The sequence below is a fragment of the Exserohilum turcica genome (assembly GCF_000359705.1).
Source record: "Exserohilum turcica Et28A unplaced genomic scaffold SETTUscaffold_9, whole genome shotgun sequence".
In the NCBI taxonomy this organism is placed as follows: Eukaryota; Fungi; Ascomycota; class Dothideomycetes; order Pleosporales; family Pleosporaceae; genus Exserohilum; species Exserohilum turcicum.
The window spans coordinates 437,419-459,815 of record NW_007360310.1 but is presented as its reverse complement, the minus strand read 5'-3'; the positions used below and the strand labels follow the sequence as shown (position 1 = coordinate 459,815).

Here is a 22,397-nt window from a genome sequence, read left to right as displayed (position 1 = left end):
TCCTGACATGGCTTGCAGACGTCTTGAACCGTTTCCCTGACCGAACCGACAAGCAGCAAACAGTCCACATCATGCGCTACATCTTTCCGCGTCAGTTTGGCTTGCACAACGTCTTCACGTCCAAGGTAAATCCTCGCGAATGTACCATGCCTTTCAAAGACTATACCCTGCGCGAGGATGACATCCACGGCAGCATGTGTCGCCAACTAGGTAGCAAGGCCGCCGATGTGCATGAGATGGCCAAGTGGAAACTGCGAGTGCCCAAGCGACTTCGAGGTGACGTTGTAAAACTGATTGAGAAACTCCGAATTCTTAATCATCGGTGTTCGTACACAGAGCTGCTTCGTCACTACTGCCCCATTGAGGTGCTCTCCCATTTGATAATCTCTCAGTAGCAATGACTGACCTCCGCAGGGCATACCGTTGTCTGCAAGGCCCGAGTGGAGGAAAAGCGCGCTTCAACCCACAGTGGACTCACCAGCAACCACGGATGACTGTCATGCCCACACATCCAAATCTCACTCAATCCAACAAACGTGTTTCCTGGACATGGCATGTCCCACAGCACATGTGTCGGCCTTTTGTCGGGCTACTATATCCAACGTTATACCTGAAGCCTTTTGGGGTGACCATCACAACAAGCACGTTGTCATGTATTGGATCGACCAGTTTGTAGCTTTGCGGAGATTTGAATCACTGACATTGCACCAAGTCACCCAGAAGATAAACGTCCGTCTCTTTGGATCGTCCTATTGAATATACCTGACGCACAGCAGATCACCTCGATTTCTTGGCTTTGTCCGCCTAGCCAAGATGCAGTCTGTAAACTCTCCAAGTCCGACATGGACAAGCGGATCGAGATATTCCTCGAGTTTGTCTACTGGCTTTTTGACTCTTTCCTCATCCCTTTGATCCGAACCAACTTTCACGTAACCGAATCAAACGCCCACCGCAACCGACTGTTCTACTTTCGCCACGACGTCTGGCGGATGCTGTCAGAGCCAGCCCTAACGACACTGCGCCTCAATATGTTTGAAGAGCTCCCAAATGTGAATGCCACAAAGCTGCTATCTGGGAATCAGCTCGGTTTTAGCAACATCCGTCTGCTCCCAAAAAAACAAGGATTCCGGACCATCATGAATCTCAAACGGAAGCAGCAGGTCTTGCGCTATGGGACCATGTCGCTCGGGCGAAGTATCAACTCAGCCATGACACCAGCTTTCAATGCCATTAATTACGAGAAAGTGAGTACCCCATCTGAATCGCCTGACAGAGCTTAACGCAGCGTAGTTGCTGCAACCGGAAAAGCTTGGAAGTTCGTTGTTCTCGGTCGGGGACATGCTCCCCAAGTTGACGGCTTTCAGAGAATCACTAAAACAACGCGGTCTTGCTGGCAAACAATTGTATTTCGCCAAGGTCGACGTGCAAGCTTGCTTTGATACGATACCCCAGGCACGTTTGTTACACATGGTTGACAGTCTTATGTCAGCGCAGGCATATCATATTGGCAAACACGTCGAGATGGCTCCCCTGGGCCCTCTGCAACGCCTTGATGGAAGTTACGTCAACCCGATACCTCGCAAACGATATGTTTCACACTGCCATGCAGCCACGGATGTCAAGCCTTTTGATCAATTTGTGCAAGAGAAACTCGCAGGGACAAAGTCCAATACAATCTTTGTGAATACGAATCTGCACCGCTGCGAAACAAAGGACGATTTGATGCAGCTCTTGCGAGAGCATATAGAACGGAACATGGTTCGGATCGGCAAGCGGTTCTACCGCCAAAAGACCGGAATTCCCCAAGGATCTGTTTTGTCGAGCATTCTGTGCAATTTCTTTTACGCTGAGCTTGAACGAGACGTGCTCGGCTTTGCTCTTGGTGACGATTGTCTCCTGCTCCGTCTCCTCGATGATTTTCTTTTGATTAGCATCACGGAAGAACACGCCAAACGCTTTGTGCGCATCATGCACAAAGGCCACCCGGAATATGGTGTGGTAGTGAAGCCGACAAAATCGTTGGCCAACTTTGACGTGACGACAGACAGTGGTGAGCGGATTGCTACAAGCGGGTCTGACGGGAAATTCCCATACTGTGGCGTCTGCATTGACACGGCGACTCTGGAGATTAGCAAGAAGACCGAGCGGCCTCAAAAATCCGGTGAGTGGCATTAGACAAGAAGTGGGCTGGGGCTACAAGGTGCTGACTACACCAGTTGTTGAGGATTCTCTGACTGTGGATTTGGCAAAAATGCCCGGCCAGACCTTTCATCGGAAAGCCCTCAAGTGAGTTCCTCCACAAGACCCGTGCCATGCTTTCTTTCCCGGCCAATCGGGCCATGAACGGCATGGAAAAGTCCGACAGTGCACTAACCCCTTTGATAGCGCGTTCAAGATCCAGCTCAAAGCTATGCTTATCGATCCGTCGTTGAACAGCGTGGCAACCGTGCTTGCGAACTTGCACCAAAGCTTCTACGAAGCGGCGGTGAGGTGCCTGGAATATACACGCGTGCTATCCAGAGTGCGGACGCCATGCTCCAGCCTGCTTATCAGTACGTGTACATTTTCTTGATTTGTCGCCCTCCAAAGACTCAACACCACTCCAACCAAACGTGGGGGGGGGGTCTCATGCAGCAAGAAAATGCGTGTGGGCGATCACTGCCACTGCTGCCTGTGTACCGCCTGCGCTAGTGGCCAAGGTTACTGACCTGGGTTCCAGAGACGGTAGACAACATCATCGCGCTAGCCCATGTAATGCTACAGCGCCGTTCGCGCTGCTGCGGGAGCAGAGAAGCCATGATTGTGCGAGGCGTCATCTCGCGCCGGCAGCTTCAATGGTAAGTGTGGCTGACGTCGGCGCATCACATCATGGACGGGTGCGCGACTCATGATTCGTCTGGAACAACTCCACGGTCCGGGAAATGACATGGCGGGGGCCATCGTTACCTGTTTCTGACACCTGCTAACTAAAGGGATAGGCTGGCTTGTAAAGCCTTCCAGACGGCGTTTCAGGGCAAGCAGACTCAGCATCGCGCCCTGTTAGGCTGGCTTCAAGCCTCTCTAGCGGCGGCTTGCATTTCAAGCCCACTTGAACGACGCATGCTAGAGGACGCCGCCGCACGGCATTGAAGCTTAAGGATATACCGATCGACTCGCCCAAAGCAGACTGTGCCAAAATAACGAACCGACTGCCCATCAGGGACAATGCGCATGCGGCTCAACAGCGGCAAAGAAGACGAAGAAGAAGAAAGCAAAAAGCAGGGCAAGCCGATTAGGAGGAAACGCAGGCTGCGTGTGTGGATGAGTGGCAGCGAAGGTATCGGTTGAATTGGGGAGGAATTTGCGGATGGGAAGAAGCAAACCAGGGATCTGTACCGGGGACCCACGCCACGGCTTGGCTGCAGGACAGCCGGGAGAAACGGATCGATAGCAGAGCGAGATGATGTCTTTATTCGGGGCTGAATGCATCTCAATGCGTTGGTCGCCATGAGCAAAGCAGCGGTAGTGGCTACGCGGACCAGCGACGATTCGACGATAAGCATGGCAGACGGTGTTGGCGCGCCGCGATTGGACTATCCGCCCGCCATGGGATCGTGATGTCAAGCGTCCATGCTATGCTACGGCCCTCAGATGTCTCGTGTGCCAGGGTCAAGCAGACACAGATCCAAGGAGGCAGAGTTTGGTCGAACGCCTTGGTGACTAGTCGCATCGAACATGTTTGAAGAAGCACGCATGTCTGAATCGGCGGCATTCTGTCTCACCTCGCCATCCTTCCAGCTTTCTCCAGACGACTGCTGCATCCCCACGCCCGTGCCTGACGTATATACAATACCAGCTCGAATAGAAACACACATTGGCTCGCAATTAAACAAATCCAAGGCGACTGCAGCCCGCCCATGGGCCCAGAGCACAGCAAGGCCCACTGTTGAACCCCCCTGTTCCCCATCTGCGATCAGGGGCTAGCGTCAGGTCCGCAAATTGCGCCGCCGACGCTCGAGATGCCTGCCGTACAACATCGCCAGCAACTGCCTCCTGTTGACGGCGCCGGCGACAGCGAATTCCTCGACGACGACATTCACTACGTTTCGCACCTCTCTTCTCTGTACATAGCATCCGAGCATAGTTATGTCCCCTCGTTGAGCCCACACCCTTGCGCGCGCGACACCTGCGCGAACCCTCTCTCTCACCGCATTGGCACACCACTGCGCCTCTCGACACCGCGAAGACCGCCCCGACCGCTCATGGCTACCCTCACATATGCACAGGATGCGCCGTCCTCCTTCAGCGCCCCGCCTGGCAGCCCGCCCGACCTCACAAACTCCAAATCCTCAAAGTCGTCGAGCATACACTCGTCGACGCTCTTGGACTTTATGGGTACCACCGAGAATCTCTCCCATTTCGAGGACATCAACCTGGACGAGGCGTCGGCTGGGCCCGCGTCCTTTCCCATGCCTGGAAGCCCGTCCAACCGCGTCGTCTTTGAGGCTCCCCGCGCCGTGGTTACGGCCAGGAGCCTGTCTCACCCCACCCAGCACTCGTTCCGTGACCTCACCAGCCCGGCCAAGCCAAAGTACCCAAGCCTCAAGGGCCAAGTCAACTATGCCGTACAAAGACAGCAGACGCAGCTTGCTGCACCTGGGAAGCAGATCCGAAGAGGTTTCACTTCGCCGTCGGCTCCCACCCTCGGCACTTTAGGTCTTACTGCACCGCACCGCATCTCACGATCGCCATCGCCCTCCAATACCCACATATCTTCGTCGGGGTCACGCACCCTATCGCGGAAAAGTTCGCAAAACAACATGTTGCCGTCACCAGGTCTGCAATCCAGAAGACAGTCGTGGCAAGACTCAAAACGCAAGACGGTCAAGGAAAGAGAAGCAGAATGCGATGACGAGGACGATGAGCTTCCCGAAGACGCTGTCATCTGGAATATTCCCATATCGCCGCGTCCGACCCAAGACCGGTCGCCAGGATCCTGGGCGGGCGAGGGCTCGCCTCAGACATCACCACGCCCCGATGCTACTGAATCCTCATCCTCCAAGGCTTCCCCAGCCCCTTCCGTGTCGCAAAATTCCCAGAGGACCCCATCACCAAACGTGTCCAGCAGAGGCGTATCTCCGAAATCACCGGCACCGCAGACTACATGGGTCGACACATACAGTGCGCTCGATCCAGATGCCAGGAAACTGACCGAAGCGTTGGAGGAGTACCAGTCAGAATACGAACGTAAACAGGAAGTTGCAAGACAGCAGCCTGGCCTTGTAAGAGCGGCATCTGTGAGCCAAGCTACGACGAAAACGAAGAAGCCAGCGTTGCCACCGGTGCGAAAGAGCGATCCTCTCATTGACCCTTTCCAGCCATCGGTTGAGAAGCAGAAATACCTTTCTCGGACACGGCCATCGTGGCTCCCACCAAAGGACCCCAAGGAGGAGAAGAAGCATCTCAAGGAGTACCAGCGCATGCTGGCTCGGGTTGAGGAGGCGGGTAAGCAGTTTTCTTTGCACTGTGGTTTAGATTGACACAAGCTAACAAGTGCAGAACGCCTTGAGGCCAAGCGTGCCCAAGAAGAGGCACTTGCTCGCGAGAAAGCCAGCCGCATCAAAGCAGAGTATTGGTCTAGCCTGCTACTTCCAAACTGGGCTACAGAGATGACAAATTCCGAGCTCCGAGCAACGCACAGGAAAATGTGGTGGAACGGCATCCCCCCACGGTTGCGGGGCCAAGTCTGGCAAATGGCAATCGGCAACGACCTGGAAGTCACCGAGACAACCTACCACATTGCGCTTGAGAAGGCGAGGGCAGAAGTAAAAGCACACGGTCACGAAGCGCTCGGAGGCCGCTACGTTTACATTGTCCAAAGCACGCACGAAGTGTTTCCCAAGCTCAAAATGTTTGCCGCGCAGATATCAGATACCCAAGACGAGCAGCCGCTCCACCAGGACCTTGTCAATGTTTGCTTGGCTTACTCCATGTACCGCCCAGACATTCCGCATTCCAGTTTCGATATCCACCATATTGCCGCACTACTTCTCCTCAATCTACCCGCGCCGCAAGCCTTTATTGCGCTGTGTAACCTGCTCAACCGCCCGTTGCCCCTCTCCTTCCTCATCCACGACCAAAACGCCATCCACGCAGCCTACTCGACAACGCTGCACGTTCTCTCGAAGAAAGCGCCTAGCCTGGCACAACGACTAGAAACATTGCGTGTCGAGCCGCGAGACTATCTCTTCCACACACTCGGCTCCCTCTTCTGCGGGCGCCTCGAAGTCGAGCACGCGGCACGCATCATGGACATTTACACCATCGAAGGCGACAAGAACCTACCGCGGGCCGCCGTGGCTATCCTCACCATTCTCGAGGGCAGCTGCATGGAGGGCGATGCCGCGCAGGTAGCGCGTACCCTCAAGAAAAAGAAGATTGAGCTCGACGAAGACGACTTCATGGCTAGAGTGTACGAAGCGGGCAAGAGCTCGTAGTATATACATTTCCATTACGCTCATGCTACCATTTACTGCCAATTGCAAAGCATGCACTACCACCACCACCGGGCGGGGGCACCGACAACGCTTACCCACCAAGCATATTATTATTAATACTCGTAGTTTGTAAAGAAAAGAAAAGGCGGGAAGAAAACAGGACACTACCGGAATAACATTAATTAAGGATTGTTGGTTAATTACAGATGGCCTGCTGGCTGTGTGGTATGCACGATTGCGATCAAGACAGTAGAGTCAAGAGAAGACAGGACAAGAGTAGAGTACAGAAGAGTAGGAAGATGGACGTGGAATGCAAAGAAAGGAGGGGCCAGGAGAGGGGCAGGGAGTGAGGAGAGTAAGATTAGGAGAGGTAATGCAAGGCCAGGGAAATGCAAGGGCAACAGCAAGGGGAAGGCCAGGGATATCCCGCACGGCACGGCACCACCCTGCCTCGCCCTTTGCCCTCCCGGGAACCACAAAAAAAAAGAGAGAAAGAGAAAGAGAAAGAGAGAGAAGGAACGACGATATACGAACCGTTTAACGCAGCGCGACTTTGAAAGTATTTGTAAAGCTCGACGCCCACCCCTCACCAACCGCCAGATTTTTTCTTTTCTTCCTCTCCTTTATCATCATCCTTATCATTATCCTTCTTAAACCATTATCCATCATCATCATCATCATCACACGCGCTATTACATCTTTTTTTCTTTTCTTTTTGCTCTCTCATTTGTCAGTTTCTATAAACTAGCCAAGTTATTTATAGCATAGATGGGCGTTTTTATCAAGGGAAATCTTTTTTTTCGTTTGTTAGTATCAAATATCGATATATCAGTATTCAATATTCAATATTCAGTATTCAATCAAGTATTGTCATGGTATGGAGCGACCTTATGTAGTGTTGTGGTATATATATATACTGCAGAGCGCGCGAAGCAAATCAAATCAATTTATATCGTATTATTTGACTGCTTTTCTGATTTCATAGACGTGCAGTTTGGTTTTGTATATTCACGGGTGTTTTTGATACGGGTTGGGGATGGGAAAGGGAGAGGAGGAGGAGGGGGTGTTGGAAGTATAGTATGGTGTGGAGCGGAGTTCACCAGGGTAGTGTAGTGTAGTGTAGATGTACCCTCCCGCTATCACATCTCCTTGTCCCTCGTTTTATCTCTCTATCCATGCATATATCCGTGTTTGCCTCCCTCTCGTCTCTATTCGTTTGTTCGCTCGTTGGGTCCTACAGTATACATACATACGTAACCGCTGTAGGATAAGAAACGAAGGCGTTGTAAATATCATACACACGTCCACAAGACTTGACCTTGTCGAAAATTCCTTTAATCTTCTAAGTAAGGAATATACATACACCGACCTACCTACCTACCTACCTATCTATTCAACCAACGATACATGAAGAAGAGAAAATAAGGTCACCCAGCCTCCCCCCTCTTCCCCCATCCCATCCATCCACTTCCAACCATCCATCCAAGTAACCCCGACCCCACGCAAACGTTACTGCAATTTCCCTTCCCCCTCCCTTTCCTTGCTCCGCTGCATTCCCATACGTTTCTGCCATTCCATGCACATTAATTTCCCTTTTTTTTTTCTTCTTCTTCTCTTCCTTTCATCTTCACATGTGGGGTACGTGGAACGCAGAACTAAGTTTGGCACTAAGGGGAGAGACCACACACAGACACACACATACGTATGGTAGCTGGCGCCGCATCTACACTAAACACAATGGCACACACACACACAGTTCCTCAGACCTACTTAGTGGCGGGAGAGGCGTTTGGTTTCGTTTGGCTTGGCCGGGCTTGGTTCGGTTTGGTGGAGATTTCAGGACCGTTGGGAAGGGGGGTGGTCGGTGGGTCGGACTAAGGTGTTTGTGTGTGGGTGTTTGGGGAATACGATGGGTGGGGTGGGGGGGTTTTAGTGGTTGTTTTGCGGGAGGGTTGGATGGGGAGATGGTAGGGTAGGGTAGGGTGCGTGGCTGGGTATAGCAATAGCGTGTGGGAGGCAAGATAGTGTTTGTTCTTTTTTTTTATTCTTTTGGCAGCGGCTATGGAAAAGTGGAATTGTGTAGGTGTTATACGAGGTATGGGGAAAGATGGCTTGCGATCTGACTACACGCACACACACACACACGTGTTTGTTTACTGTAAATTGCGTATTTTGTGCAAACACGGGTGATACACGATCTAGATCGCGTCCCGAGAGATCGGGTACCCACGAGCTCGGTCTTCTCCGTGGAGCATAAGCCTGACTGTGCAGGTAGTCCATGCTTTCTGTTGGACCGCGCGCTGAAACTCAACGGAGAAGATGCAAAGAGAAAGAGAGAGCATTTCAGGGTCCATGGAATGCTAGGCTTACTTTTTCACAATGCGTTGTTGGGAGGCCTAGGGGGTTAAGCTTCGGCTTAGCTGTGTTGCAACGTACCGTACTGTACCGTAGACCATAGTGAGCCAACTGGGGAATGTAACGGGGTTGCATCGCATATAGTCGCCCAGTATTCACACAGTCCGTGTTGTGCCCAGGCGGCTGGGTTGGGACCGTACACCTTTCGTATACCATTCGTCGCGAGGCTGACCAGGAGGTGTAAATAAGAGGCTGGTGGCCTTTACCCCCATGGTTCGAGATTGCGCACAGCATTCACGACTGATGTATGTTCAGATGCCAAGCTGCGCTCCGACGAGCCATACAGGGCTGCAGAATTAACGCGACGCGACGAGACGGCGATAATCCAAGTCACCACTTGCAACAACAGCTGCGAGAACAGCAGTCTGAACAGGACGTCTATACCATGCAGCGGCATAGATAATGACATGGCATGCATATCTTCACGTAATGTACGACCGATCATTGCGCTCTCTCCCACTGCAAAGCAGGGAGAAACCGCACCCAAGATCAGCCGCTGTATTCCTCTCCACTTCACAGACGGTTTTCGTTCTCATGGAAACCTCACACCGTCCGCAGACGACGGGTCTCTCCAATGAAAATGCTTTTCGTGAGTGTGCGATTTTTTGCGTTGTTCAATGAGGGAGGAAGCCGGGGCAGGGCGCGAGAGAAGTTTTGTGTCGCGCACCGCGGCAAAACGTTTCGCCGGGACTTGGCGCCCGGCCGCTGCCCCGCCACCACTCGAGGCTGTTCTGGGTTTGAGTCACTTTGTGTGGGATTTGAAGTCGAAAGTTGGCCGCCGCCCCCTTCTCCACTGCCACCATCCCCCCCTTCGACATCCTGAAGCCCTTGCACCTGGCCCTCGAGACCACGCTGCCCTCCCCGACAAGGACGAGTAGTACACGGATTGCCCAGCATGGAGTCCGAGTCCGACAACGAGTTCCGCGACGACAAGAGCGTGTCTGAGCACGAGGAGATTGAGGAGACCAAGCCAAAGTCTGCGCTGAAGAAGGGGCGGGAGCCGGCTCCCGTCATTGAGCGCCCGGAACTGCCGTAGGTTTGCCAGACATGCAGCCACACGGCATCACAGCTAATGCGCACACAGCGAACAACCAGACCCAAGCACCCTCGACCTCTCGACGCTGAGCCCGCTGTCGCCCGAAATCATCTCCCGCCAAGCAACCATCAACATTGGAACAATTGGCCACGTCGCTCACGGAAAAAGTACCGTGGTCAAGGCCATCTCGGGTGTGCAGACGGTCCGCTTCAAGAACGAACTCGAGAGGAATATTACCATCAAGCTCGGTTACGCCAACGCGAAGATCTACCAGTGCGACAACTCCGAGTGCCCGCGCCCGACATGCTACCGGTCGTACAAGAGCGAGAAGGAGGTCGACCCGCCTTGCGAGCGTGAGGGATGCGGAGGACGATACCGATTGAAGCGCCACGTCTCGTTTGTCGACTGCCCCGGTCACGACATTCTCATGAGCACAATGTTGTCGGGCGCCGCCGTCATGGACGCCGCACTGCTGCTGATTGCCGGAAACGAATCCTGCCCGCAACCGCAGACCAGCGAGCATCTTGCTGCCATTGAGATTATGAAGCTCAACCACATCATCATCCTCCAGAACAAGGTCGACCTGATGCGGGAGGACAGCGCTGCGGCCCACTACGAGTCGATATTGAAGTTTATCCGAGGAACCGTCGCCGATGGATCGCCCATTGTGCCCATCTCCGCCCAACTCAAGTTCAACATTGATGCCATCAACGAGCAACTCATCAGCAAGATCCCAGTCCCAGTCCGCGACTTCTCCGCAAAGCCACACATGATTGTCATTCGATCGTTCGACGTAAACAAGCCCGGTGCGGAGATTGACGAGCTGAAGGGTGGTGTCGCTGGTGGCAGTATCTTGACTGGTGTGCTGAAGCTGGGTGACGAGATTGAGATCAGGCCTGGTATTGTGTCCAAGGACAGCTCAGGAAAGATTCAGTGCAAGCCCATCTTCTCAAGAGTCGTGTCCCTGTTCGCAGAGCACAATGACCTAAAGTTTGCTGTTCCTGGTGGTTTGATTGGTATGTGGCTCGAGTCGCCTTGTTGATGGTCCAACTAACATATGCCAGGTGTCGGTACACGCGTAGACCCCACGCTCTGCCGTGCGGATCGTCTCGTTGGTTTCGTCCTTGGTCTCCGTGGCCATCTCCCCAACATTTACACTGAGCTCGAGGTCAACTACTTCCTTCTCCGAAGGTTGCTCGGAGTCAAGACCGCAGACGGCAAGCAGGCCAAGGTTGCCAAGCTCGCAAAGAACGAAGTTTTGGTATGTCTTGGGAACGTTCAAGTGCAGGCCAAGGCTAACGTTTTCTTAGATGGTCAACATTGGTTCAACTGCTACGGGTGCCAAGGTCGTCGCCGTCAAGGCTGACGCTGCCCGCCTATCTCTCACCTCGCCAGCATGCACAGAGATTGGTGAGAAGGTCGCTTTGTCCAGACGTATTGAAAAGCACTGGCGTCTTATTGGTTGGGCCAACATTGTGGCGTAAGTTTGACTCTATCCCTGATGACCAGCTGCATGCTTACCATTTCCTAGCGGTAACATCCTCCAACCCATTGTCGACTGAGAAGGGGGCGGGCAGCAGGGAAGCTCTCCAGGAGCTGGAACAACACACTGACGACGGGATGACGTGGACATGAAGGATACGACGGCCAGAATTATGTGCATTGCGTTTCTGAGCATTTGCTGGCTGGAGTGGGTTGCACTGGGATAGACACCAAAAGCGTTCTCATTTGCAGCGATGGCCTAGGCAGGCTCGAACAGCCAGGGTGCGAGGTGTAGCATCATTGGCACGAAAGGGTTAGTGTATCAGTACAAGTCCAACCAAGGTGGCCGCATAGAATCAAAATGTTCAATGCACTAGAGTTGTTGAGAATGCGGGTGACAGCGGGGCCATAAGCGGAACAGTCGGCCGATCTTCACATGAAACACGGCATTGACACATGCAAGAAGAGGGCTTTAACGTCGTCTACATCAGTATGCCCCGAAGCCGCCTCACCATGCCTTGTACGAGTCAACCTGCGACCTGCGGTATCAATTGAACTGCCTGAACGCTGTATGTTTGCTTAGACCGTGCTGATACGAGACGGAGCGCATCGTCGAGGTTCACGTGCACTGACATAACTTCAGGGCTACATTAACGTCCCAACCCCAACACAGCAACAATCGGACCAAAGCGCACATCGGTTCTGCGGCGCTTAGATTGTGTCTTGTCCTTCATTTCACTCACTTTACAGTCTATTGTTTGATTTTTATTGTGCATTCCACAGCATAGCCTGCAAGCCTCCACCTTCCTCTCTCCCTCCCCCCAGACTTGCGAAACCCTGATCGGGTTGGCACCGAGCCCAAACGGCAATGGCAGGAGACCCTTCTTCTAACTCGCACGCAACACAACCCCCGTTGCACATCTACCGTCCCATTCCACGCCGCAACTTTGGCCCATACAACGACTCGGCAGACTCGCCCACACACGACTATGCGCAATCGACGCCTCCCAGCGCCATCGAGAACCGCCGCCCGTCCGACTTCCTCGCGCAGCTGAACGCGCGTCTGCTCAGGACATACAACTCGCGCAACGATGACTCAGAAGAGCACGACCACGATCTGCCGCCGCGCAACAAGAGCCTCTTGAATCTCAACAGCAGCACCCTGTCTGGCATCTACGATGCGACAAGCGCCGGAGAGCAGAGCGTAGTGGAAACGCCCTGGGGGACAGGCGCGGAGACACCACGACACCCAGCCGTGGGCAGCGACGACCAGGAGCCAAGTGTGCGCAGTTCAGACGGCGGGCTGAGCATGAAGAAACTCGCTGGCAAGGGGGCAGCCATGGAAAAGGTGCCTGGGAGGAAAAGGAGTCATTCCATCAGGCAGCCGCGACAGGGCATGTGGAAGTACGCCGTGCTCGTTGGCAAACTCGTGTCGCTCTTTGTCTTTGGCGTCATCTACGGCGTCATCGTCTCGCATCTCCACGAGACACGCCAGTTTCCCAGGGTCCACGTTGTCGAGAGCATGCACCGCAACGGCCATGTGTACTTTGCGATCTGGGGCTTGTTCGGCGTCGCGCTCGGCAGCCTGCTACCATACGTTGATCTCCTGTGGGACTCGCAGCGAGGCGCCAGCGAGGCAGGAGACAACAAAGAGGCCGAGACGCCCGATTCCCCTCTCAGCGAGCAGATCAACGAGGTTGTGCGGAGCGTGGCTGCTTTTGTCGGCATTGCATTTGCCATTGTGAGTTTTTTTTTCACTAACCCCGGATTTATATACTACTGCCATGGGTCTTGTTGCTAACTTGCGCCTTTCCCAGCGTCGCCTCCCGTGGCAGTCTACGCTCCAGCTTACCCTCACGCTCGCCCTAGTCAACCCCGCCCTCTGGTACATACTCGACCGCTCCAAGCCGGGTCTCTCCGTCTCGCTGACGGTAACCTCGGTCCTTACCTCGTTCATCTTTCTCTCCAATACCACCGTCCTGCCGTCGCCGAGTCTACCCCTCACCACAAATGCCACGCAGCTGCCTTCTGTGCCTAGCACAACAGCGCATGCAGCACAACAACAACTCTTTGTCGGCATGGTCACCTACGACAGTCTAGCCGTCGTAACTTGGGTTGGCAGTGTCTTGTTCTGCAGTTGCGTTTGCTTCGGAAGTATAGGGAGAAGATTGGCAGTCCTTGAAGAAAGCAGTTGGAAAAGATAACCACGACATTCTGAGTTGTACTTGTGATATGATGTAAGAAAAAAGTTGTTTCTTTATGGTAGCATCGTGTGCTTGGGTCGTGGCGTAACTACGTAGGGCATTTTTCTGCTCTCTTTTCTTCAAGCCACAAACACACACACACACACACTCTCTCTCTCTCTCTTTTTCTCCAATATGGATTATTTCAACCTGGGAATACGCTTTGTCGTTCCCCGGCCCCGCGCTGTTTGCAAAAAGTCTATTCTAAATCTGTTGAGCCATGACGTGTGCTGCTCACCTCATCACTTTAGATATGCGGATAAGCAACCCCTTCCCTTACTAAACTCTAAATATTGCTTACAGATGAATGAATACTTGCAACCACTATTCCTCCCTATCACACACATACATTCACACATACTAGAAGCAGGTAGCAGTAACAAACATCCAGAAATCAGTAATTTTTTTTTCAAAAAAAAAGCGCTACCCCTTTTAGAGCAACAACAAGTCACCAAGTCAAAAAAAAAAACAAGAGCGAAAAAGTAGACCACAAACCCCCCCCCCCAAAAAAAAGTAATGTCGCAAATTTGGCGGTACTGGGAACTATAGACACGTTAGAACAATGTCTCAGGCCCGCCAATTATGGATTGTGTGTGGGAAAGCAAACGTACTCGAACCCAGGCTGGCGCGGATCTGGATCAGGACAACTTTTGTTGTTGTCCGCCAGCCACAACGCGACGTCATACCACTAGACCATACCACCTTAATTGTTTGGTGTGCTCTGATTGGCTCACTTGATGGTGAGATGGGCGTTTGGTTGCTTGATGGCCAAACACTCAATATGAAGATCACGTTCAAATGCGTAGCGTTTGATTGTTTCTACATGCTAGATCGAGTCATTATGTATGCTACGTTATCATATTTACCGATGGATTATTTGCCCATGAGGACTGGTTGGGGGCCAAAGCCTTTTCCTTTGACCGGCAGCAGCTGTCTGGCACGGTCACTTTGAGACCGAAACCAGACCCATGACTTGTGTTCACAGTGCCCTGTATTCTGTGATATGGTTCGTCCTTGTGTACGGCGGTGTCTCTTCCACCCTCGATTCCTGATCCAGAGTAAAATATGTTGAAACAACACGGCGTGGAACGTTGCGGTAAAGCGCCTCTATTGGGCCTTGGAAGCAAGCTTCGCCTTGCTAGCAGCGAGGGCACCAGCGAGACTGAACTGAGTCTTGATGCCGTCAATGCGGTGAACAGCGTTGAGGTTCTTGACACAGGTGATTTGGAAGCAAGTAGCGCTGCCCTGGCGAGAAGTGATGGTGGAATAGGCGAGGAAGTACTCCCAGATCTAGCCAACGGTTAGTTTGTAGTAAAAACACCAGAGTATGCAAAGCTTACCTTGAACCAACGGATGCCGTACTTGGCAACAACCTTGTCCTTGTTGGCAAGCCAGTTACGGTACCACCTCCAGAGAGTAGCAGAGTAATGCACACCAATAGTGTCGACCATCTTGACTTCAAAACCGGCACCCTCAAGGGTGTCAACGACGAAACCGAGCGGAGTGGAGGCATCGGCACCAGGGAAAATGTACTTGTTCATAAAGAGACCCCAGGTGAAGTCCTCGAATTGCCAGGCCTTACGGAGACCGGCAATCTGGAGGAAGAAGACACCATCGTCGTCGAGCATGTCGTAGACCTGACGGAAGAAACCTCCCAAGTGACGAACACCGACGTGCTCAGCCATCTCCAGGCAAGTGATCTTGTTGTAGCCACCAGAAGGAACAGGAATCTCGCGGTAGTCCATGCAGAGAATGTTGGACTGGTCCGCCTCAATGCCAGCTTTCCTGAGGCCGTTGTTGCCCCAGGCAGTCTGGTTGCGACCAAGCGTGATACCGGTGACGTTCGCGCCGTAGTTCACCGAAGCGAACCTTGCAAGCGTGCCCCAGCCGCAGCCAATGTCGAGCATCTTTTCACCCTCTTGAAGGTCAATCTTCTCACAGACGACTGCCATTTTGTTGTCCTGCAGTTGTTCCAAGCTCTCCTCGGTGTTGATGTCGGAGATTATACCAGAAGTGTAGATCATGCGGGGACCGAGGAACCAGCCGTAAAAGTCATCGCCGCGGTCGTAGTGGTCGCGAACCTGTTCTTCGTCTGGCGTGGGGTCAGCATATGCACATGCAGAGGGCTTGGAGAAGCTTGCCTTGAGACTTGGAGTGGACAATCATCTCTGGGATCATGGCAAGGAGGAAGTGCTTGATCAGTCCGAGGGTGAAGCGGGGCTTGGACCAGTCGTGGCGCCATTCGAGCGTCTCGAGCATGTCGCCATTGATCTCAACTTCGCCATCAAAATACTTCTCCTGGAACGTCTCAATGGGAATCTGCTTCTTGCCGTAGTACGCGTCGCGGTCTTCGGGCTTGTTGAACTTGAGGTAGTGCTCGATGGGCTTGCCGGGAAGCTTGGCCTTTTCGTTCTTGCGGGGAGCAAATTCAGACGTGAGCCACCAGAAGGGGCCGAGGATGGGCAGGAACAAGACAATGGCGAGGAAGAGCCATGTCTTGAAGCCCATGCCCCAGCTCCATGTGATGTAGCCGGGGATGCCCGTGAGCAGCGTGATGAGCACGTAGTTGTTGAACGAATCACGGCCCGAGCCTTCTGCAGGGAGAGGGGCGTTCGCAATCGTGGGATACTATACATTGGCGAGTGTCAGCTGAGTGGCTCTCCGCGTTGTCGCTCAATGGCTGGCGGGGCCGTCGGCATGTCCACAGGCCACTTACCGCAGTCGTCTTGACGCCGCAGTCGAACGCGGGCGTCGTGGGCGAGGGCGCCGGCGGCGTCTCTACCCACTCAAAGTTATCCTCTGAAGTGTTGCTGCTCATCTTTGGGTCGGCTGAGCAATTTTGGAAGATTCAAGGTAGACGTGTTGGGAACTGGACCCTTTAACGGCGGTGAATCTAAGCGAAAAGCGCCCGGGGGTTACGCTTGCCCCTGCAGATGAGGGGGCTTTCCAAGCCTAGCTCCAGACACTTGACAGCACACCGACGGCGATAATCACTGATATGCAGTTCTGTGCACCCTCACCGACACACAATGTCCTTCACTAGAGCTGCAAAGCCATTTCCATGCGGGGCGCACGGCGGCGCAGAGGAGGCCAGGTGGTGCGATAGTGTTCCGCTAGTATACACGCGTCTAGCAGCATTCCCATGTGGTTAAGAAAGTTGGGGCTGATAAGAGCAAACCCCCAAACTGCCAAGCCCATCGTATGTACATGACCAAGGGAGAAATAATCACGACTCGGCTGCCAAGAGTTTTCTTCTCACAAAGTCGACCTGCTCTTTGCTCACACCGGCTTTCTCGAGGTACTGCTCAACGCCGCCGTACTTGTCCACTATGTGAGAGTTGACACTCGGCACCAGGTCTGAGGGACACACGGCAAACTGCTCGGACAGGCCAATGGCTCCCATTTCCTGCAGCCTCTCCTCCATCTCGGGTGCAAGCTCCGGCTCAGACAGTCGATAATCGTCGTCAATGACTCTCAGGTCGACGTGCAGGAGCAGGAGAATGAGCATCACGACAAGTCCTGTTCGGTCCTTGCCCTGTGTGCAGTGCACGAGCAGTGGCCAGTTCTCTTCCTTGGCAAGCACGTTGAAGACTTGTCTAACCTCGTACGTGCAGACATCCAGGGACTGATTTGCTAGTCCCACCAGTCCCATCTCCTCCATGTGCGGAGCCATGATCTTGATGGCATCTTTGCGGTACCCTAGCATCATGAGTCCAAGGAGTCTGAACAATTCCATCCAAGCTAGCTTCGAAAGCAGCATCCGCGAAAAGGCCGATCCGTTAAAATTGATTTCGTGATAGACGACGCCGGGTATCTTTAGTGGCTCTGCTGCGCCGTCGTTGGTCTGGGGCGCCGCCGCTGAAGCTCTGATCCTCGCTCCATGCTTTTGTGCTTGCTCAATGTGCTCTGTTCTAACACCTGTTAGCAAACAGCATGGTTTTCGTAGTCTGCTGCAACACACTTTGTTCGAAGATCAATGATGCTGCTCATGCGATATTCCTTGACGAGTCTTTGCCTATCCTGCAAAGAAGCCTCATCTCTCACTGTCAGCACTCATTTAGACGCAGTTTATGTGGGACATACCAGGGCGAGCACTTCGATACAACAAGCCGGGTTTTAGGTGGCTGGTTCATCATCAGCTGCGTTGCTATGCAAGTCGGCCACCTGGGGTGTGTACCTTGTTCCCGTACTTTCGTTGACGAAGTGGCCAACATCGCGAAAGTTCAATATGCTTTTCAGCGGGGTGCGCAGTTCGGCCATGATAAGCTCTTGTGACTGCGAAGTATTCGAGAGGCACTGTAAAGCCAAGAATCCAGATGGTTTGGAGGTTTGGAGCACGGGTGACGTAGCAAAAAGCCGCACACACACTAGCCGCATTGGACACCAGGGCTCACCCTCCCCTGGCTATAATTGCAAGAAGTAATACAGCACTGAGCATGGCGTCACGATATAGCTATACACGTGCAGTAAGCTTTACAGGATGACGGCTGCAACGGTTTGGAGCTACCTGGGTATCATTGACAAATCCACGGCCGACGGTATTTGGAAGAGCCAGACTAGACGTCGTACTTATGTAACACTTGGATACTACAATGCCCATGGATGGGTACTATGGCAGAAGCCACAGCAGCCCGAAGAGAGTATAATGCTGTCTGCGGCCTTGGTGGGTAGCATGCAAGAGTGAGATGAAATATCCGCTTCGCTTACCGGCAATTGACGAGTGACAAATGCAAAGACCCCGCAGTGCAGATGTGCACCAGGGTACGAAAGCCAAAATGCATCGTCCCTGGAAGTTAATCGCTTTGTATGCCCATGACCTGGCCTGTTTGGTTGCGTTCGCAGGCCTGGCGCCATGTACGCCAGGCCTGGAGCGGCAAGGCGCCCACGTCGATCCTCCACGCTTGCTATGACATCATTGCTCTTCTCATCGTCATTTAGCCATGGGCGAGCGCCACACGCCGTGCCTGTCGCCGGCGCTTGCCTTGATCGCACCCCGTAACGCTCTGACATTATTATATCTTGCTCGCAGTTGTATGCTGTCCTGAGGCCTGCCATTTCCAGCACGCGCCCCCGCAATGGCAACAACCATGACTTCGGCCATGAGTACGGCGGCCCCCACGTCTGACAGCAGACCCTTGAAGAGCACGGAAGACGCGGCTCCACTCCCATCCTCAGCCGAGACGAACATGCGTTGCCCTGACCCGGCGGCGCATCACTCAAAGAACACTGACAGCACACTGCAGAACCAGGCCTCGGCCGCCGCTCTGTATTCGCACAACCCGCCCAGCCCCGTCAAGGCAAACGAGTCCCGCACCGCCAACCCCCTCGGATCGGACGGCAAGCTCTCTTCGGCGAGTGAGTATATCGCGCTGTTCTTCCCATCACATCATGTTCTAATCAAGCTTCCCAGGCGCTGCTGCCAGCCTCAAGTACGCCAAAGCCCAGGATCTCCCCAGCTACCCCGTGGTCGGAATCGACACCAAGTCGTCTGCGGGAGCAGCGGCCATGCTGGCTAACCAGAACAAAAAGAGCCCAGAGTGGTGGAAACCCGAGCATTCTTCAGCGGCCGGCAAGGCTGCCTTGCTCGCAAACGGCTACAAGATGGCGCCCATGTGGCAGCCCGAAGCTAGCACAGCAGGCTCAAAGGCTGCTCTACTTGCTCACAGAGACGGCACAAAGCTAGACCTGTGGAAGCCCGAGGCCAGCACAGATGGCCATTCTGCAGCTGTACTTGCTATGAAAAAGATGGGGCGTGGTCCCGAGGCCAACCACGCACACACCGACCAGGGCAGGAAGAACGCTTTCACTGCAGCTATTGATGCACATGCTGCCTCACAACGACAACGTGCTCGATCCAACCCGCCACCTGCGCCGCTGTACCCTGACTCGGAGAACTCAGCCAAGAATGCGTTGGGTGCAGCAACACTGGCTCACCGTGCCTCGACACGTGCCAGACCTCAAGCCAGTACCGCTAGCACCACTGATTCGAACCGTCTCGAACATGGCGCCATGGAAGCAGCACGGATCCAGCATGCCAAGAGTATATCACGAGACATGTACGGTAGTGCTCCGCCTGTTGCACTGGAAACCGAGGAAAAGAAGCGCAATGCTGCCCTCCGAGCTTCCGCCATCTCCATGGCGAAGAAGATTTATGACGTGCAGGAGCAGCAGCGTATGGAAGGCGCATCTGGACCATCCGCTGCCCGTACGGGAGCGACTGCAGCGCAGAGCCAACAGTTGACAGCTGGTGATGGCGATATTAAACAACAGGCAATGCGCTATATTGGTATTCAGGAAGCTGCTCAGAAACTAGCGCAAGAGAGATTGGCAAAGATAGGATACGACGAGAACGCAGCCTACCGGAGTTACTATGGCTACGATCGACCGGCACGCTCCAAACTTTCTCTGCGCCGTGGACGCAACCGGGCACACAGTGAATCCGAGGCTGCTCCTCCAGTGGATTCAGACTCTGACGAAGACGACTTCCGTTCGAGGCGCATCCGATCTGAGATGGAACAGCTGAATAAACAACTAGCTGATGTTGATGCAAAGAAACGCGAGAATGATCGCAAATTATTGCTGGCTGCTGCACAGCGCAAGGTGCAGGCACAAATGCAAGGCTTGGACAAGAAGATATATGACGAGACTGGCAAGATGTCTTCAACAATGGTGGACGAATGGGATGAAAAGGCGCGACAGCGTGCCGTTGCCAATTCAGAGGCTCGAATGGAGAACCACGGCAGAATACACATTGGCAACGGCAAATGGATGGATCAAGGTGACATTGATGCCATAGCCCAAGCAAGGATTCAGCCTACTCTGGACGAGATCACCGAGAAGACTGAAAAGCGCCTGGCAGAAGACGAAAAACGACGTGCTGAAGAGGAGGAACGAAGATTGGATATGGAGCAGGAGAAGCGTCGCCTTAGGGTAGAGAAAGAACGCGCCAACGAGATCAAGGCCGAAGAGAAACAGGGCCGGGGTAAGGGTCGAAACTTGTTGTTTTAGATCACACCACTAACGTGCAGTAGATGAAGAAAAGAGGGCTGCGAAAGCACGCGCTGCCGAAGAAAAACTAGCAGCAAAGCAGGAGAAAGAAGCAGAAAAGACAAGAAAAGCAGAAGAAAAACGGATGGCCAAAGGGGAGCACCGCAAGTCAAAAGACGTAGCGGCAGCTGAAAATGTTGCGGCTTCACGCGACAACGACGAATTATACCAGGAACCAACCTCTGAACATGATGCTCCCGATGCAACCTCACCTATTTCACCAGGCTCTTCAAAGGGTTTCAAGTCGCTATTGAACAAGCTAAAGCGCCGATCCAAGCATTCACCTACGCATGAAGTTGATGGCGAAGATGCCAAGGAGAAGGACAGTGGTTTTGTTGGTGGTGCAAGTCTTCGAGATTCCACCTCGCTGCCCCAAACTCAGTCTCATTCTTCTAAGAGTGCCATCCAGCCTAACAGAGAGTCAATAGATAGTCACGTCTCTTTTCAGGCAGAAGACCCGACGAGCTCAAGTCACGCAGAACCCGCCTACGTCCCCCATGTCGGCTATGTCGATAGGGACCGCTTCTCAGACATTTCCTCCTTATCCAGTGTTGGAGAAGAGCTTAGTATGGCCAGAGGTAGAAGAACTGACAGAGTGGTCAGCGGAGGGACCGCGACATCTGGCGGCGAGAGCTTTGAAGAAGCGCGGGACCATTTCGACGAAGATTTAGTCCCACCACCCGCATTTCCTTCTGACGCTGACAGGGCAAGAAAGGGAAGTCCTACAAGAGAGTCCAAGTTTCAAGAAGTAGGGATATGAGATCGCAAGCTTCTGAAGCCAGGTCTAGAGAGCGAGTCTCTGCACTCTATCTATTCCGAGGTGATTCGCGAATGATCGGTCGCAGCTCTGATCGGAATTACTGTAAACGTATTTCATGTAATGATCTTCTAGTTATTCAATGTTACGATTCGTAATCTAAAGTATTGTTGTCTATGCTAAGCCAAGCATGCGTATTATCCGTGAATCTGAACATAATTGTATGAATTCCCTGTATCCAATAATTTGTGGCTGCCTTGCATTGTTGTGCTTATCATTACCATTGAGAGTGGTATCAATGGCTAGCGAATATGCGATTGTTTTCTCTGCAATCTTGAGAGTAAAAGAAAATTGACTCTTACCACGCATGAAAGGGTGTCTGCTGGACTTGCTGCGGCGATCTATTATTATTATTATTATTATTATTATTTTGATTTAACGTCCTTTCTCAGCCCTAGGGCTATATAGGACGTGTAGACCAGAGGTCTACAAGTATCTACGTGTTTCTATCAATTTGATGTAGGTGGGGGAGGGGGTTATCTAAATGAAGGTGAGGCTCGTAGCCTAGTGTATCGGATGGTAGTAGGGGGTCTTGCGGGTGGTAGGTGGGGTAAGGTAGGTGTAGGGCAGGTACTAGTGCTAGTGGCGCCCTAGTTGTTGGTGTCTCCTTTGTACTAGGCTTGTGTCCTAGCTTTTGTCTCTTCAATAAACCTAATAGTCGCCTGTATGCCTATACTAGTTTCTAGTAAGAAGGCTAGTGATAGTGGGTCCTTGCTCGTTTCTTGCATCTTCTTTCTAGCTTCTTTGTATAGCGTACAGCTAAGTAGGATATGCGTAGTGTCTTGGGTAGCTCTATAGTTGCATGGGCATACTTTAGAGTCTACTTTCTCTTGATTAAATAGGAAGCTTCTAAGATAGCAGTGCTCTAGCTTAAGTTGATA

The 22,397-nt window shown here is 52.9% G+C and overlaps 6 protein-coding genes across 6 annotated transcripts; 4 read left to right on the top strand and 2 right to left on the bottom strand.

The window, feature by feature from the left end:
* Window positions 1–3,998: 3,998 nt before the first annotated feature.
* On the top strand, window positions 3,999–6,476 carry SETTUDRAFT_100426 (uncharacterized protein; the record flags this gene model as incomplete). Its single annotated transcript, XM_008033218.1, has 2 exons — window positions 3,999–5,484; window positions 5,539–6,476. 2 exons carry the CDS (start codon window positions 3,999–4,001, stop codon window positions 6,474–6,476), a joined length of 2,424 nt encoding a protein of 807 aa, XP_008031409.1.
* A 3,168-nt stretch (window positions 6,477–9,644) lies between these two features.
* Window positions 9,645–11,782, top strand: SETTUDRAFT_166221 (uncharacterized protein). Its single transcript, XM_008033217.1, has 5 exons — window positions 9,645–9,923; window positions 9,976–10,943; window positions 10,992–11,188; window positions 11,238–11,407; window positions 11,459–11,782. Exons 1-5 carry the CDS (start codon window positions 9,787–9,789, stop codon window positions 11,487–11,489), a joined length of 1,503 nt encoding a protein of 500 aa, XP_008031408.1. The 5' UTR covers window positions 9,645–9,786; the 3' UTR covers window positions 11,490–11,782.
* Window positions 11,783–12,071: 289 nt separating this feature from the next.
* Window positions 12,072–13,972, top strand: SETTUDRAFT_166220 (uncharacterized protein). The gene is made up of 2 exons (XM_008033216.1): window positions 12,072–13,150; window positions 13,227–13,972. Exons 1-2 carry the CDS (start codon window positions 12,278–12,280, stop codon window positions 13,611–13,613), a joined length of 1,260 nt encoding a protein of 419 aa, XP_008031407.1. The 5' UTR covers window positions 12,072–12,277; the 3' UTR covers window positions 13,614–13,972.
* Window positions 13,973–14,444: 472 nt separating this feature from the next.
* Window positions 14,445–16,470, bottom strand: SETTUDRAFT_143799 (uncharacterized protein; the record flags this gene model as incomplete). Its single annotated transcript, XM_008033215.1, has 4 exons — window positions 14,445–14,942; window positions 14,993–15,744; window positions 15,794–16,280; window positions 16,369–16,470. The coding sequence occupies 4 exons, from the start codon at window positions 16,468–16,470 to the stop codon at window positions 14,760–14,762; spliced, it is 1,524 nt and encodes a 507-aa protein (XP_008031406.1). The 3' UTR covers window positions 14,445–14,759.
* Window positions 16,471–16,745: 275 nt separating this feature from the next.
* SETTUDRAFT_44680 (uncharacterized protein) lies at window positions 16,746–17,912 on the bottom strand (the record flags this gene model as incomplete). Its single annotated transcript, XM_008033101.1, has 4 exons — window positions 16,746–17,563; window positions 17,614–17,689; window positions 17,736–17,776; window positions 17,830–17,912. 4 exons carry the CDS (start codon window positions 17,910–17,912, stop codon window positions 16,879–16,881), a joined length of 885 nt encoding a protein of 294 aa, XP_008031292.1. The 3' UTR covers window positions 16,746–16,878.
* Window positions 17,913–18,784: 872 nt separating this feature from the next.
* SETTUDRAFT_124025 (uncharacterized protein) lies at window positions 18,785–21,584 on the top strand. The gene is made up of 3 exons (XM_008033214.1): window positions 18,785–19,007; window positions 19,063–20,634; window positions 20,684–21,584. Exons 1-3 carry the CDS (start codon window positions 18,839–18,841, stop codon window positions 21,457–21,459), a joined length of 2,517 nt encoding a protein of 838 aa, XP_008031405.1. The 5' UTR covers window positions 18,785–18,838; the 3' UTR covers window positions 21,460–21,584.
* The last annotated feature ends 813 nt before the right edge of the window (window positions 21,585–22,397 follow it).

What these genes read in the sequence shown, in the direction of transcription:
- SETTUDRAFT_166220 (XM_008033216.1), top strand. Translation starts at nt 12,278, where the DNA reads ATGGCAGGAGACCCTTCTTCTAACTCGCACGCAACACAACCCCCGTTG. An exon ending in TCGGCATTGCATTTGCCATT is followed by an intron (nt 13,151 to 13,226) that starts GTGAGTTTTTTT and finishes CGCCTTTCCCAG; the next exon opens with CGTCGCCTCCCGTGGCAGTC.
- SETTUDRAFT_166221 (XM_008033217.1), top strand. Translation starts at nt 9,787, where the DNA reads ATGGAGTCCGAGTCCGACAACGAGTTCCGCGACGACAAGAGCGTGTCT. An exon ending in ATTGAGCGCCCGGAACTGCC is followed by an intron (nt 9,924 to 9,975) that starts GTAGGTTTGCCA and finishes ATGCGCACACAG; the next exon opens with CGAACAACCAGACCCAAGCA. An exon ending in GGTTGGGCCAACATTGTGGC is followed by an intron (nt 11,408 to 11,458) that starts GTAAGTTTGACT and finishes ACCATTTCCTAG; the next exon opens with CGGTAACATCCTCCAACCCA.
- SETTUDRAFT_124025 (XM_008033214.1), top strand. Translation starts at nt 18,839, where the DNA reads ATGCGTTGCCCTGACCCGGCGGCGCATCACTCAAAGAACACTGACAGC. An exon ending in CGGCAAGCTCTCTTCGGCGA is followed by an intron (nt 19,008 to 19,062) that starts GTGAGTATATCG and finishes CAAGCTTCCCAG; the next exon opens with GCGCTGCTGCCAGCCTCAAG. An exon ending in CGAAGAGAAACAGGGCCGGG is followed by an intron (nt 20,635 to 20,683) that starts GTAAGGGTCGAA and finishes AACGTGCAGTAG; the next exon opens with ATGAAGAAAAGAGGGCTGCG.